Here is a 16,429-nt window from a genome sequence, read left to right as displayed (position 1 = left end):
AATATGAATAATTTGTATTGTTGTTGAATTCTTCATAAAGTTTCTTACAAATTTAAAATATGATATGTATTCTGGAATTCTTTTTTCCATGGCTATAGAATATTGTATTTTTTCAATTACATATTTAAAACATTCTATAAAATATGCACATATACCTGGAGATGATTCTAATTCTAATAGGTAGATGGATTGTGGAAAAAAGCCTAATGTTTCAAGGAAATAATATTTCTTGCTGCTCTATTCAAGACATCCTACTAATTGTTTATAACACACTATTCGTTGAAGAGAAGCATATAATTTCAAAATATTATATCTGAATAAATAACGAGTATATTCCCAGTTTATCTTTATTCATTAGCAACTATATTTGTGCTAATTGATCTTTATTGACTATAGCATAAAATATTTAGATTAAAATTCGTTTACACAATTATGGCCATTTTTATTCAAATAAATGTTCTACCTGAAATTCCAGTCTTTATCTGCACATCCCTCACTACCTAAGATACTCATTTCAAATCAGAAGACCTTCTTGTTGAACAGATTTTTTAATGGCATGTAAAGGGAAACTTCTTAAATTCTTATTTGGGAATCCAAAATTCAAACTTATATAAATGTTTAAAGAGCAGTTATATGTACAATTTAATCATTAAGGAGCATTCAATAGAAATATGGAAAACTATGAAACTTGGATTTTCTCCTTGTTTGGTATGACTGATCAGTTTTTTCAGTAGCAGAATGCTGCTTGAATATTTAATGCGGTTGGCTATGTTTAAAGTCTGGAAAATTGAAATCTGAACATCTCCTAAATGCATTTTCTTTCTTTCAGGAGATTCCGCAGACAGGATGTTCGGCATGGAAATGCAGCTCAGCAATGCTTTGGACAACAGTTTGTTGGTAATCCATAGAAAATCAATGTTATGGGTTACTTAGACTGTAAATTGCAGATAAACTGCAAACTTCTTAAAAAGAGACTCATTCTTTTTGATCGATGTGTACTAGAACAATATTACTGAAATGCTTCTTTATTTCTTCCATGTAGTTAAAATATGTATTTGACATAAAATTTTACCTAACTAGGAAAATGTTTTATATACCACATTTTACCTAGCTAGGAAGGTAAGTTTTCTATACCACCCCCAAGTTTTAATATTAGACCTCAGAGCAGATGACTCCTAGAATGAGAATGCTGTGTTCTTTAGGTGGCTAATGCCACAGTGATTTGTAGGTTTTGTCTGTCCATCCCATACCTGGGAAATTTTTCACTTATGGAGATCTTATCAAAAGTGTGTAACTTGTATCAAGTAATCTACTAAGCTTTAGCATGGAATAAAGTGAAAAACTTTGACTTTTTTACTGGTGTAGTCTAAGCCTAGAGCTGGGGTTGATGATGCAGATGTGAGTTCAGGTGGAAGGATTGAAGAGGGTCTTTTAGGTAAGGAATGAGAGGAAGTTTCAGCTGGAGGCAAATGTAAGGAAGTCAAACAAGACAGGCATCATTCTGAATCTTCAAAGCATGACGGCAGTTGGTGAACAGGCTGTGTGTGTTGTCACTGGATTCACCAGGAACTAGTGGAAGGGCAACATGAAGGGGAGACCAGTGGTGGGCCTGCACAGATCCAGGGGTTGCAGTCCACATCACTTTGATAGACCCCAGGCTGACTCAGAACTCAGTGCAGGACTCAAGTCTTTCAAGCATACCAGCAAGAGAAAGGCAGAATCTTTTTGCTTAGGAAACTTAGGGGTAAGTTTTGAAGACAGAGACTCAGGCCTAGGGACAAAATTCTAGGATCTAGTTATTGAATTGGACTTTTGTTAAACCAACAAAGAATCAATCCACTTGCTTTTTGTCCTCCACTGCAGCTAAGTTTGCTTTCTTATATACAAATCTGGGTTCAAGTCCAGTGAGAGCATTTCTGGTCCCAGACTTTTTTATGTTATAATCAAGTTCTGGTTCACCAAGTCCTTAGTTAAGTTGCGCACTCTCTTCTTACTGCAGGAGCCCAACATCTGGATAAGTGCAATCCCTTGTCAAGATGTCGCTCACACTCGTGTTCATGTCATGCTGTATCACCTAGATTTCTGATTTCCACTTTTGTTTGTAACCATAAATTTGATCTTTTGCCTTCCCTGAACTTTCGTTGCTCACCTTCTCTTTCCTGCTTTACCAATGAATGTAGCCATTGATTTCCCATGATTTTAATATTGATGCACCATCTCATGGTCCTCACTGTCCCATCCTTAGGTAATCAAGCTTCCAGTTACCTTCCTGTGCCATAGCTTGCTGTACCCTTTCAATGCCCAGATTTTGGGCATTTAGACAGTAATTCTTTATGACCTTATTCAGAAATTAACATGACTGATCTTTAATTAATAACAGTCATTCACTTTGCTGCAAGGGTCTGAATAAACAATCTTTTAAAAAATACATTACCAGTTAAAATCAAAGTCTCAGTACTGAAGTTAACATTCTTGTTGTAGGGGATGCTTTGGATAAGACTGAAGAGCGACTGGCCTATGGCATAGAGAACAACAGTACTTTGCTGGAATGTACCCCACGATCTTTACAAGCAAAAGTTATCTGGTTTGTACAGAAAGGACAGGAAATAAGAAAAGAGGAGGTAATTCATAGCTATGCTTTCAAGCCTTGGTGTCTTGCATATAGTGTGTGATTAATGGATAATAATTTATTTGGGTGCTTAAAAATGAAACATGTTTCATTTAAAAGTGCATTTATGTTATTATGTGAACTTTATATATATTTATGAAATTTGTACATATTTATATAGTTGTATTTTATGTGCAAATATAAATGTTATGCACATATAAAAATGCTGTTTAGTTACATATATAAATCAATAATTTGAATCCTGGAAATTGGATTTTTATTTTTATTCAGGAGGTACTTATAGCTTTATGATTTTAGTGTTATGTTGTCAAAATGATAGTTTTACATTATGTCATACAAGGCAATGTTTCAGTGAAATAGCAAACTTAAGCAACACGAACACATGTATCTTGGACATACAGATGATAGAATTAAAACAACAGCAGCAACATTAAACTGGTTGAGTGATAAATCATATATGAGGCACAGACACAGGGGTTCATGTCCCTCAGTAACAAAGGACAGGCCTCAGCTCTTTTGGCCATTTAAGATTTAATGCTGTAGTCATCTAAATGATGGAAGCAAAATGTCTCAGGCTGTTTTACAGAGGTGCAAGGATGGGCAGCATTTAAGGAACACATATTGAATAGTCTGGAGACAGTTACAGGATAAAAGAATATGATGAGTCTAGGGAGCTGATTGTACTCAGGGAGAGATCAAGGATTTGAAGGAGTTAGGGAAGGCAGATAAAAAATTGTTGATATTGATGCAGGCTTTAAACTTCACAAATGTGGAATTATAAAAAAAGCAAGAGGAAAGAAATCCAGTTATATTAGAGGGAGATGGGCCTTGGTAAATGTAGAGACATTGTCCTGGGTAAAGAGAAGGCTAAAAGTTGAACAAGGAAAGAAATTCTAGTGACCTGCTTTGTGGCACAGGAGAGAGCTAAACAGTGCATATTGGATAGAGAGAGAATCCTTGGAAGTCTTTGCCTCATTTTGACATTGGAGACAAAATATTTGCATTGGAAACCAAAATTACTGATTCCAAATATGGAACACTTTGACTTTTCGTGCCTTTTTTTTTTAGCCTACTGTGAAACTAAAAATCTAACATGTTCTTATTAAAATCATACAGAACGGTACATACATGATTAAATTTATAAATCTCAGGTTCCTGGCATGGCTATTAGAGAGGAAGTCACTTCAATTTAACAAAAGCTATTAGAGATAATATAGAGACATAATCAGGAAAGGAAAATCCTCCAAGATTTTCATGACATCATAAGAATAAACGTGTGTCCAATAATGTAGCATATGGCATTGAAATAAATTGTTGATTTAGTACTAAAGAAGTTTCCATTTCACAAATCTGAGGTGAAGAGGCTTTTTAAATTCTGTCATAACTCACTTGGCAGGGGAGGACCTGGGATTATTCCATAGTTCCTCCAGTTGAAGGGCTGTAGAAGACAGAGAAGTAATTCTTTCATCAGTGGTTGTCTTCACTCAGTAGGTTCTTTTTCTAATTTGGAACTCACCATAATCTGTCTCATCTGGAAATCTTTACCAAATCATTTTGACATGCTGCATTCATCAATGTTCAATTATAAGTGTCTTTCTTATATTGTTGATATAATCTGTTTCTCCTCTCCCATAATTTTTAGTCAATATTTCCAACTGCACTCAAATTTCCCTGAGTGATATATTTACTGAGATTTGAAATTTTGAATTTATTCTCTGCATTAAAGTGCATGTCATAATCAGAAAATGTCTGGGTTCTCTAAAGAGAGCACACACACACACACACACATACATACATACATATAAATATTTTTCCTCACAACCTAAAACAAAGGAAAAGAAAGGCAAAAAATGATGATCTCCTCAAAGTCTGGATGTGCGTACTGTGTATACAAAGTGGAATGACTTCCCAGGTGAGTCATAAATTTTCTTTAAAGACCACTTTTGCATTTATTATTGTTACCATGAAACATATGAGACAATCATTTTTTTTATCAAATCTTGGCCATTAGAAAGGATGCTTAAATTCATCTAGACCAATTTTTACCTCCTGTGGGAATGTGTTTTAGAATGCCCTGGCAAAGGCCAATGGGTTTGTCATGGGCACTGCAAGCCATGAGAACTCAATAATTTGCAGTTAGACCATATCCTTTTGTAAAAGTTCTGGTTGTCCTATTTGTGTTTTTCTTTTACTGAACTGAAATTTTTGATCCTGGAGCACCTGCCTCCAAATCCAAACTCAGTGCTCTGGAGTTACCCAGAAACCACATATTCATGTGAATAAAGTTTTCACTTGATCTGAACTCTAGATAGCTGAGTTGCTAGAAAGCATCTGGAAACTCAGGTATCTAGAGTCCTAAACTCTGGACTGCTGCAGTTCTCTCTAACGTACTCATCAGAGTCTCCTGCTTCCTTAAATATATCATATAGAACACAATCTCTATATATTTACTATAATTCCACAAATGTTTATTGAAAGTCTACTGTTATAGTTACTTTATAAAGGAACATTTTTATTTGGTTTGACGGCCTGGCTAATTATTATGTGCATCAGTTAATGTGATATCCTGAGGGAAAAAAAGTGATTTAATAGAAGAGACTTGATAGAAGTAGCTATTCCTTAATATGCACCTATTACACAACAAGAACTGTGATAGGTGCTTTACCATATTACCACTAGATCTCACAATTACATATTATATATAGTTATCCTCATATATAAATGGTGAAACTGAAGCATGGGGCAGGGGGGTGGGTTATAGCTCATACACAATGTGAGTGACAGACCCGAGGTATGAATTCAAGTCTTCCTGACTCCAAAGCCGTGCTGGCTCACCTCTGTTCGTTGTCTTAAGTACCAAGGACTGTGATGTGTGATATTTATAGATTATACTATGTTATTACAAAAATGGTTTATAAAGTCTTCCTGATTCCAAAGCCGTGCTGGCTCACCTCTGTTCGTTGTCTTAAGTACCAAGGACTGTGCTGTGTGATTTTTATAGATTATACCATGTTATTACAAAAACGGTTTATAGTGAGGTAATTGACATACAGAATGCTAGTATCTCTGGCTAGAAAAGTAGACTTTGAATCCAGTTCTCTATGTTCTTCCTACTAAACCACATTGCCTTCTGAAATTAGAATTCTAAATATAGTTGCTTGGGACATGGAGCATAGGGAAAATGGTTTACAGCTTAGGTTCTTGAATTTGAATTCTGGAAAATGCTCCTGGTGTAAGCTTGATCCTTATGAGTTTTATTTATTTATTTTTGTCAGGGTTTAGTGAAACATGCTGGCGCAGCCTTTGTGGCAGGCACACCACTCCCCATGGTTGATATCTGCCAATAATTTGAATAGTTCCCACTCTTTAAGCTTGAATACCATGAATCATTGTTACACTACGTATACATCAATGTATTCCCATTCTCAAACTGCCTTTTAAAGTTTCTACCCTACGCCTACCTGCAGGAGAGGGCTTCTGTAGTCAAACTCAGTCTGCTCTGTTGTGAGAGTATGCTGATACAAAATTCAGAGTGCTGTACCTCATTTGCTTGAGTTCTTAAATAAATAATGTTTTATTCATTCATTTGAAATGTATTTATTGAGCATGCTGTTGAATACTGTGTGCCAAGCAGTGTTTAGGTGCTAGAGATATAGTGGTGAACAAAGAACAGTTCTTGTTCTTCTTTCCTAGAACTTATTTTATGGAGATCAGAGAAAGGAAATAACAACAATAATAATAAAGTAACTAATAAGAATAGTATTTAACATGTTAGGTGACAATAAAGGGAAAACTACACACAGAACTGAGAAAGGAATTACTTATGAGGAGTTGTTACAGTTTCAAAAGGGGTGCTCATGGAAGGTCTCACTAGAAAGATCACCAGGAAAGTAACATTTGCAAAAAGACCTGAAAGGGGTGAGGAAATAAGACATGTGATGACCTGAAAGGAGTACTTTCTGGGCAGAGGCACCAGCAGGTGCAAAGGCCCTGAGGTAGGGGTGTGTCTGACATATGCAAAGAGCGGCTGGAGGGAGTCCAGTGCGGCTGGAGTGGAATGGATCATGGGGAGACTAACAGACTGTGAGTCAGGGAGGTGGCAGGTCAGCAGATGCTGGGCCTTACTGGCCAGTGAAGGGCTTTGCCCTTTGCTCTTAGTTAAGTAGGAAACCACTGGGTAGTTTTCAGCAGAGCAGTGACGTGATCGATATTTGGTTTTAGAAGGTCATTCCGGATACTGTGTTAAGAATTGATTATGTGGGGATGGGGGTAAGGGTGGAAACAGGCAGTCTTTGAGGTGAGGGTGACACAGTGTTGAGGTAAAAATCTTTGTTCAAACACACATTAACTCTCTCTTTTTTTTTTTTTTTTTTTTTTAATCATCATTTTATTGAGATATATTCACATACCACGCAGTCATACAAAACAAATTGTACTTTCGATTGTTTACAGTACCATTACATAGTTGTACATTCATCACCTAAATCAATCCCTGACACCTTCATTAGCACACACACAAAAATAACAAGAATAATAATTAGAGTGAAAAAGAGCAATTGAAGTAAAAAAGAACACTGGGTACCTTTGTCTGTTTGTTTGCTTCCCCTGCTTTTCTACACATCCATCCATAAACTAGACAAAGTGGAGTTTCGTCCTTATGGCATTCCCAATCCCACTGTCACCCCTCATAAGCTACATTTTTATACAACTGTCTTTGAGATTCATGGGTTCTGGGTTGTAGTTTAATAGTTTCAGGTATCCACCACCAGCTACCCCAATTCTTTAGAACCTAAAAAAGGTTGTCTAAAGTGTGCGTAAGAGTGCCCACCAGAGTGATCTCCCGGCTCGTTTTGGAATCTCTCTGCCACTGAAGCTTATTTCATTTCCTTTCACATCCCCCTTTTGGTCAAGAAGATGTTCTCCATCCCACGATGCCGGGTCTACATTCCTCCCCGGGAGTCATATTCCACGTTGCCAGGGAGATTCACTTCCCTGGGTGTCTGATCCCACGTAGGGGGGAGGGCAGTGATTTCACCTTTCAAGTTGGCTTAGCCAGAGAGAGAGGGCCACATCTGAGCAACAAAGAGGCATTCAGGAGGAGACTCTTAGGCACAAATACAGGGAGGCCTAGCCTCTCCTTTGCAGCAACCATCTTCCCAAGGGTAAAACTTATGGTAGAGGGCTCAACCCATCAAACCACCAGTCCCCTATGTCTGTGGTCATGTTAGCAACCATGAAGGTGGGGTAGGCAAATACCCCTGCATTCTCCACAGGCTCCTCAAGGGGGCACTACATCTTTTTTTTTTTTTTTTTTTTCCTTGTTTGTCTTTTTTCTTTTTTCTTTTTTTTTTTAACTTTCCCTTCTTTTTTAAATCAACTGTATGAAAAAAAAAAGTTAAAAAGAAAACAAACATACAATAAAAGAACATTTCAAAGAGACCATAACAAGGGAGTAAGAAAAAGACAACTAACCTAAGATAACTGCTTAACTTCCAACATGTTCCTACTTTACCCCAAGAAAGTTACATAATATAGCAACATTTCAGTGAACTTGTTCCTACTACATCCATCAGAAATTAACAGACCATAGTCATTTCTGGGCATCCCCAGAACGTTAAATAGCTTATCTGTTCTTCTTGGATTATTGTTCCCCCTTCCTTAATTGCTCTCTACTGCTAGTTCCCCTACATTCTACATTATAAACCATTTGTTTTACATTTTACAAAGTTCACATTAGTGGTAGCATATAATATTTCTCTTTTTGTGCCTGGCTTATTTCGCTCAGCATTATGTCTTCAAGGTTCATCCATGTTGTCATATGTTTCACCAGATCGTTCCTTCTTACTGCCGCGTAGTATTCCATCGTGTGTATATACCACATTTTATTTATCCACTCATCTGTTGAAGGACATTTGGGTTGTTTCCATCTCTTGGCAATTGTGAATAATGCTGCTATGAACATTGGCGTGCAGATATCTGTTCGTGTCACTGCTTTCCGATCTTCCGGGTATATACCGAGCAGTGCAATCGCTGGATCGAATGGTAGCTCTATATCTAGTTTTCTAAGGAACTGCCAGACTGACTTCCAGAGTGGCTGAACCATTATACAGTCCCACCAACAATGAATAAGAGTTCCAATTTCTCCACATCCCCTCCAGCATTTGTAGTTTCCTGTTTGTTTAATGGCAGCCATTCTAACCGGTGTTAGATGGTATCTCATTGTGGTCTTAATTTGCATCTCTCTAATAGCTAGTGAAGCTGAACATTTTTTCATGTGTTTCTTGGCCATTTGTATTTCCTCTTTAGAGAACTGTCTTTTCATATCTTTTGCCCATTTTATAATTGGGCTGTCTGTACTATTGTCATTGAGTTGTAGGATTTCTTTGTATATGCAAGATATCAGTCTTTTGTCAGATACATGGTTTCCAAAAATTTTTTCCCATTGAGTTGGCTGCCTCTTTACCTTTTTGAGAAATTCCTTTGAGGTGCAGAAACTTCTAAGCTTGAGGAGTTCCCATTTATCTATTTTCTCTTTTGTTGCTTGTGCTTTGGGTGTAAAGTCTAGGAAGTGGCCTCCTAATACAAGGTCTTGAAGATGTTTTCCTACATTATCTTCTAGGAGTTTTATGGTACTTTCTTTTATATTGAGATCTTTGGTCCATTTTGAGTTAATTTTTGTGTAGGGGGTGAGGTAGGGGTCCTCTTTCATTCTTTTGGATATGGATATCCAACTCTCCCAGCCCCATTTGTTGAAAAGACCATTATGGCTCAGTTCGGTGACTTTGGGGGCCTTATCAAAGATCAGTCGGCCATAGATCTGAGGGTCTATCTCTGAATTCTCAATTCGATTCCATTGATCTATATGTCTATCTTTGTGCCAGTACCATGCTGTTTTGGCAACTGTGGCTTTATAATAAGCTTCAAAGTCAGGGAGTGTAAGTCCTCCCACTTCGTTTTTCTTTTTTAGAGTGTCTTTAGCAATTCGAGGCATCTTCCCTTTCCAAATAAATTTGATAACTAGCTTTTCCAAGTCTGCAAAGTAGGTTGTTGGAATTTTGATTGGGATTGCATTGAATCTGTAGATGAGTTTGGGTAGAATTGACATCTTAATGACATTTAGCCTTCCTATCCATGAACATGGAATATTTTTCCATCTTTTAAGGTCCCCTTCTATTTCTTTTAGTAGAGTTATGTAGTTTTCTTTGTATAGGTCTTTTACATCTTTGGTTAAGTTTATTCCTAGGTACTTGATTTTTTTAGTTGCTATTGAAAATGGTATCTTTTTCTTGAGTGTCTCTTCAGTTTGTTCATTTCTAGCATATAGAAACATTACTGACTTATGTGCATTAATCTTGTATCCCGCTACTTTGCTAAATTTGTTTATTAGCTCTAGTAGGTGTATTGTCGATTTCTCAGGGTTTTCTAGATATAAGATCATATCATCTGCAAACAATGACAGTTTTACTTCTTCTTTTCCAATTTGGATGCCTTTTATTTCTTTGTCTTGCCGGATTGCCCTGGCTAGCACTTCCAGCACAATGTTGAATAACAGTGGTGACAGCGGGCATCCTTGTCTTGTTCCTGATCTTAGAGGGAAGGCTTTCAGTCTCTCACCATTGAGTACTATGCTGGCTGTGGGTTTTTCATATATGCTCTTTATCATGTTGAGGAATTTTCCTTCAATTCCTACCTTTTGAAGTGTTTTTATCAAAAAGGGATGTTGGATTTTGTCAAATGCTTTTTCAGCATCTATTGAGATGATCAATTGATTTTTCCCTTTCGAGTTTTTAATGTGTTGTAATACATTGATTGTTTTTCTTATGTTGAACCATCCTTGCATGCCTGGAATGAACCCCACTTGGTCATGGTGTATGATTTTTTTAATGTGTCTTTGGATTCGATTTGCAAGTATTTTGTTGAGGATTTTTGCATCTATATTCATTAGGGAGATTGGCCGGTAGTTTTCCTTTTTTGTAGCATCTTTGCCTGGTTTTGGTATTAGATTGATGTTAGCTTCATAAAATTAGTTAGCTAGTGTTCCATTTTCTTCAATGTTTTGAAAGAGTTTGAGTAAGATTGGTGTCAGTTCTTTCTGGAAAGTTTGGTAGAATTCCCCTGTGAAGCCATCTGGCCCTGGGCATTTATTTGTGGGAAGATTTTTGATGACTGATTGGATCTCTTTGCTTGTGATGGGTTGGTTGAGGTCTTCTATTTCTTCTCTGGTCAGTCTAGGTTGTTCATATGTTTCCAGGAAATTGTCCATTTCTTCTACATTATCCAGTTTGTTGCCATACAGTTGTTCATAATATCCTCTTATAATTTTTTTAATTTCTTCAGGATCTGCAGTTATGTTACCTTTTTCATTCATTATTTTGTTTATGTGGGTCTTCTCTCTTTTTGATTTTGTCAGTCTAGCTAGGGGCTTGTCAATCTTGTTGATCTTCTCAAAGAACCAACTTTTGGTGATATTTATCCTTTCTATTGTTTTTTTGTTCTCTATGTCATTTATTTCTGCTTTAATCCTTGTTATTTCTTTTCTTGTACTTGGTTTAGGATTGGTTTGCTGTTCATTTTCTAGCTTCTTCAGTTGATCCATTAGTTCTTTGATTTTGGCTCTTTCTTCCTTTTTAATATATGCGTTTAGTGCTATAAATTTCCCCCTTAGCACTGCTTTTGCTGCATCCCATAGGTTTTGGTATGTTGTGTTCTCATTTTCATTCGTCTCTATATATTTAGCAATTTCTCTTGCTATTTCTTCTTTAACCCACTGATTGTTTAGGAGTGTGTTGTTTAACCTCCAGGTATTTGTGAATTTTCTAAGTCTCTGATGGTTATTGACTTCTAATTGTATTCCATTGTGGTCAGAGAATGTGCTTTGAATAATTTCAATCTTTTTAAATTTATTGAGGCTTGTTTTATGTCCCAGCATATGATCTATTCTGGAGAAAGTTCCGTGAGCACTAGAAAAGTATGTGTATCCTGGTGATTTGGGATGTAATGTCCTGTAGATGTCTGTTAAATCTAATTCATTTATCAGATTGTTTAGGTTTTCAATTTCCTTATTGGTCTTCTGTCTGGTTGATCTATCTATAGGAGAGAGTGATGTGTTGAAGTCTCCCACAATTATTGTGGAAACATCAATTGCTTCCTTTAGTTTTGCCAATGTTTCTCTCATGTATTTTGTGGCACCTTGATTGGGTGCATAGACATTTACGATTGTTATTTCTTCTTGCTGAATTGCCCCTTTTATTAGTATGTAGTGGCCTTCTTTGTCTCTCAAAACATCCCTGCATTTGAAGTCTATTTTATCTGAGATTAATATTGCTACACCTGCTTTCTTTTGGCTGTAGCTTGCATGAAATATTTTTTTCCATCCTTTCACTTTCAGTTTCTTTGTGTCCCTGTGTCTAAGATGAGTCTCTTGTATGCAACATATTGATGGTTCATTTTTTTTGATCCATTCTGCGAATCTATATCTTTTAATTGGGGAGTTTAATCCATTTACATTCAACGTTAAAACCGTGAAGGCATTTCTTGAATCGGCCATCTTATCCTTTGGATTATGTTTGCCATATTTTTCCCTCTCTCTATTAATATCCTTTATTGAACCCATACCGAATCTCTTTAGTACTGAACCTTTCTCCAGGTCTCTCTGTCCTGTCTTTGTTTCTCTGTCTGTAGGGCTCCCTTTAGTATCTCCAGTAGGGCAGGTCTCTTGTTAGCAAATTCTCTCAGCATTTCTTTGTCTGTGAAAAATTTAAGCTCTCCCTCAAATTTGAAGGAGAGCTTTGCTGGATAAAGTATTCTTGGCTGGAAATTCCTCTCACTCAGAATTTTAAATATATCGTGCCACTGCCTTCTTGCCTCCATGGTGGCTGCTGAGTAGTCACTACTTAGTCTTATGCTGTTTCCTTTGTATGTGGTGAATTGCTTTTCTCTTGCTGCTTTCAGAACTTGCTCTTTCTCTTCTATGTTTGACAGTGTGATCAGTATATGTCTCGGAGTGGGTTTTTTTGGATTTATTCTATTTGGAGTTCGCTGAGCATTTATGATTTGTGTATTTATGTTGTTTAGAAGATTTGGGAAGTTTTCCCCAACAATTTCTTTGAATACTCTTCCTAGACCTTTACCCTTTTCTTCCCCTTCTGGGACACCAATGAGTCTTATATTCGGACGTTTCATATTATCTATCATATCCCTGAGGTCCATTTCGAGTTTTTCAATTTTTTTCCCCATTCTTTCTTTTATGCTTTCATTTTCCATTCTGTCATCTTCCAGGTCACTGATTCGTTGTTCAACTTCCTCTAGTCTTGTACTATGAGTGTCCAGAATGTTTTTAATTTGGTCAACAGTTTCTTTAATTTCCATAAGATCATCCATTTTTTTATTTAGTCTTGCAATGTCTTCTTTATGCTCTTCTAGGGTCTTCTTGATTTCCTTCATATCCCGTACTAGGGTCTCATTGTTCATCTTTAGTTCTTTGAGTAGCTGCTCTAGGTGGTGTGTCTCTTCTGGTCTTTTGATTTGGGTGCTTGGGCTTGGGTTATCCATATCGTCTGGTTTTTTCATATGCTTTATAATTTTCTGTTGTTTTTGGCCTCGTGGCATTTGCTGAACTTGATAGGGTTCTTTTAGGGTTTGTAGACCAGTTGAAGTCCTTATCTCTAATTTCTCAGATCTACAGCTTCGTGGAGTACACTTTCTCTAACTAACCAGCAGGTGGCGTCCACGAGCCACCTGTTCTCCACAAGCCAGATCTCCCCTGCTTAGCCTTTTTGGTGAGTGGGGGAGTGAGTCTTGTGGGGCCCAATTGGTGTACCAAGCTTGCGTGTGTAGTTGGTGTTGCCTGCCCTGTATGTGGGGCGTGTTTCTGGGCAGTCGTGGAGGGGGGGGTGGCCCTAACAATCAAATTTCCCTGATGATCCTAGAGTTTTAAAGCTGCTGCAATAGTCTAATCCTTCAGTTCAGTCCTGCCACAGTTTGTCTCTGCCACTGACCCACAAGTCTTTGGTATTGGCGTATGGCTCCTGAGACTTGCAAGTGGGCCCCTCTTCCAGGCTGTGCACCCCGGGTCCTCTGTTGAGGGATGACTGTGCTATGTCACAGGTGAGTGCCGTCCCCCCAGGGCAGTTCTGGGCTGCTGGGCTGTGTTGGGAGGCTCCCAGTCTGCTCAAATGATGGCTGGATGGGGCTCTGTTAATTCACACTGCTCCCCCTTCCAAGCTCTGGGACATTCAGCTGAGGTTGCAGGGAAGGCTAATGTCCACGCCCAGTTTTGTGGTGTGTGCCTGTTATTTGAAGCACTTCCGTCACACTGGGTTGTCTGGGGCAGCTCTGGGCTATGGGGCTGGCGATGGGCAGGAGTGTTTCCTGTCCACCAGGATGGTGGCTGTGAGCGGACACCCCCCTTTTCTTGGGAAGTTGTGTTGTTTAGTGAATTTTCTCAGCCACTGGAATATTGCCTTTTGTCTCAGAGCTCTCTTAGTTCTGCTCTTGACTTGACGTGCCCAAATTTCAATTCTTTGAAGCTTTCTGTATTGAACTTCTTAGAGTAATTGTTTTAGAAAAAGCAAAAAGGATTTAAAAAAAAAAAAAAAAAAAAAAAAAAAAAAAACGGCCCTCCTCAGAGATCTAATGGGTTATTGAAATGCTAATAGACAAAGCAACCAGGGCCATTAAGGAAAGGTGCAGAGGGCAGAGAGATCAGCTTTGCTTCGGGATTTGCATATGCGCCTCAAGGCCTGATCTCCGCCCTTCCCCTTTCTGTGTTCACCAGAACTCAAAAAATCCTCTGCTTTTATTTTGGAGTTTTTCGTGTTGTTTTTTTTCTATGTCTGTCTCCTCTCTGCTGGGCTGGCTGCTCTCAGAGTCTCTGGTGTCTGGTCTCAGTCTATCTATGGTTGGAGTTTGAATCAGTAGAATGAGTTTCCGGTAAGAGCAGCCACTGCAATTCTCCCTTCTCCTTCCCGGAGCTGACAGCCCCTCCTCCCCCGGGACTGAGCCTGGCAGGGAGGGGCACGGGTCCCCTGGCCGCAAAAACTTACAGATTTTGCTGATCTCAGCAGTTCCACGTTTTCATGAGTGTTGTATGAAGTATGCCCAAAGTCAGATTGCTCTGTGGTGTCCAGTCCACACAGTTCCTGGCTTTCTACCTACTTTCCTGGAGGAGTAACTAAAACATACAGCTCACCAGTCTGCCATCTTGACCCGCCTCCCACACATTAACTCTTAATGTGCCCTATACCTTCATGCCCTAAAGATTTGTGAGTGACTGCCTCATTACAGAGTAATAATGGGCTTGCATACATTTTCTAGTTTAAAAATGTGATTTTATTGTCGATGGCTGTTTTCACTCTGCAACTGCAAAGTTGAACTTCCAACATGCCATGTGATCCACAAAGCCCAAAATACCTACTCTTTACAGGAAAAGTTTGTCAATCCCTGACTTAAAGGCTCAAATGAAAATGCAGATATAAGCAAAGCCTAATTAAATGAGTATTATTGTGAAGAATCTCTCAGTATTTTGAAAAAAGAAATATTTTCATGATTAGCCTTGTGCTGAGCATTAAAATTTCATTGCAATAAAATGTCAATTCGACCAAGAAATATGAGTAGTTTCTTAAAGTTTATTCTTTTGGACCTTGTTCTTTAGTTCTTTACTGACAAAACTGAAATAAAGACACTGAAAACAAGGTTGGGTTCTAGGAATAAGTTGATTGAACTTACATCATTCCCATGGGGAAATGGGAGACATTTGGGGACAATCTCAAGTACATAAAATGTTCTCCATGCCTATACCATGGTGGTGTAAGGCAAGCATGCAAGCCACTGGTCCATGAAACCAGCATCAAAACTTAAAGGTCCCTTGGGTAAACATAGCAAAATTATTTTCCCTTTGATCTTCTTTGACCTTTCCACTGTAGAGGCCGTTTGTAACTGATAGTTTGTGTTTGTGTGCCTTAAAACATAAAGTATCTTACTTTAAATAGCTAACCACATGCATTTCACAAACTGCTTAAATAATGCACAAATGTGCATGCTTATTATAGAAAATGAGAGAGAATGAAAGTTGACATCAAAACCCTAAAACTTCAATTACACTTCACTTTCTCAATTCTTTTTTCTCCTATGCCAAAAGTTGTCACTTCTGAACTGTACTTCAGACTACCTGCTGAGTAGGAGAAATTAATCCAGGTCAATTAAATAGTGGTGGGAAATCGAAGAGGCTGAGGCATAGTTCCCTTATCAATCAGCAGCTCCTTCCGTGTACATTAGGGCTGACTGCATCCGTGCTGAATTTGTAGTCTAAATTAAAGCATGATTTTGTTTATGGTTCAATGAGATGTGAAGGAAACAGCGTCTCTTGTAAAAACAAAACAAAGAACAATAGAGTAAACAAATTAAACCTTTTAATATTGCAGTTATATAATGTCATCAAAAGTAAGAGAATTATGAAGTAAAATGACATCCTTACTCTAGCCTGTTGTTTGCTAGATGACTCGTATTTTCCTGACCTTCACCAATGCTAATCCATGACAGGACGTCTAAGGGATCAATGTCGGCAATAAGTTTACATTTTTGTCTTTATATACATGTATTGAGAGCATTGAGCTTTGTTCCAGATGAATATTATTTCCTTTTTTATCTTGTTTTCATAACATAAAGTGGATGAACTCTTTGCCTCATTTGAAACATCTGTTTAGTAGTTTCGGCATTTATATTTCAGTCTATTAAAAAGAAAAGTGCTCTTTTCTAAATTAACAACTGCTATTTATAATAAGTAGATATTCAGAATTTTCA

At 37.8% G+C, this 16,429-nt stretch overlaps 1 protein-coding gene across 1 annotated transcript in view; it reads left to right on the top strand.

Annotated features, from left to right (window-relative positions):
- The window catches only part of SEMA3E (semaphorin 3E), a 281,726-nt gene that overhangs the window by 258,255 nt on the left and 7,042 nt on the right, over positions 1-16,429 (top strand). Inside the window, exons 15-16 of the mRNA XM_037836538.1 lie at positions 830-897; positions 2,482-2,621. Coding sequence (XP_037692466.1) covers positions 830-897; positions 2,482-2,621 — 208 coding nt within the window. The remainder of the gene's footprint in view (positions 1-829; positions 898-2,481; positions 2,622-16,429) is intronic.

This window comes from Choloepus didactylus, chromosome 5, assembly GCF_015220235.1.
Source record: "Choloepus didactylus isolate mChoDid1 chromosome 5, mChoDid1.pri, whole genome shotgun sequence".
Classification (NCBI taxonomy): Eukaryota; Metazoa; Chordata; class Mammalia; order Pilosa; family Megalonychidae; genus Choloepus; species Choloepus didactylus.
The sequence above is the reverse complement of the archived record's forward strand: the minus strand, read 5'-3'. Positions and strand labels throughout refer to the sequence as shown.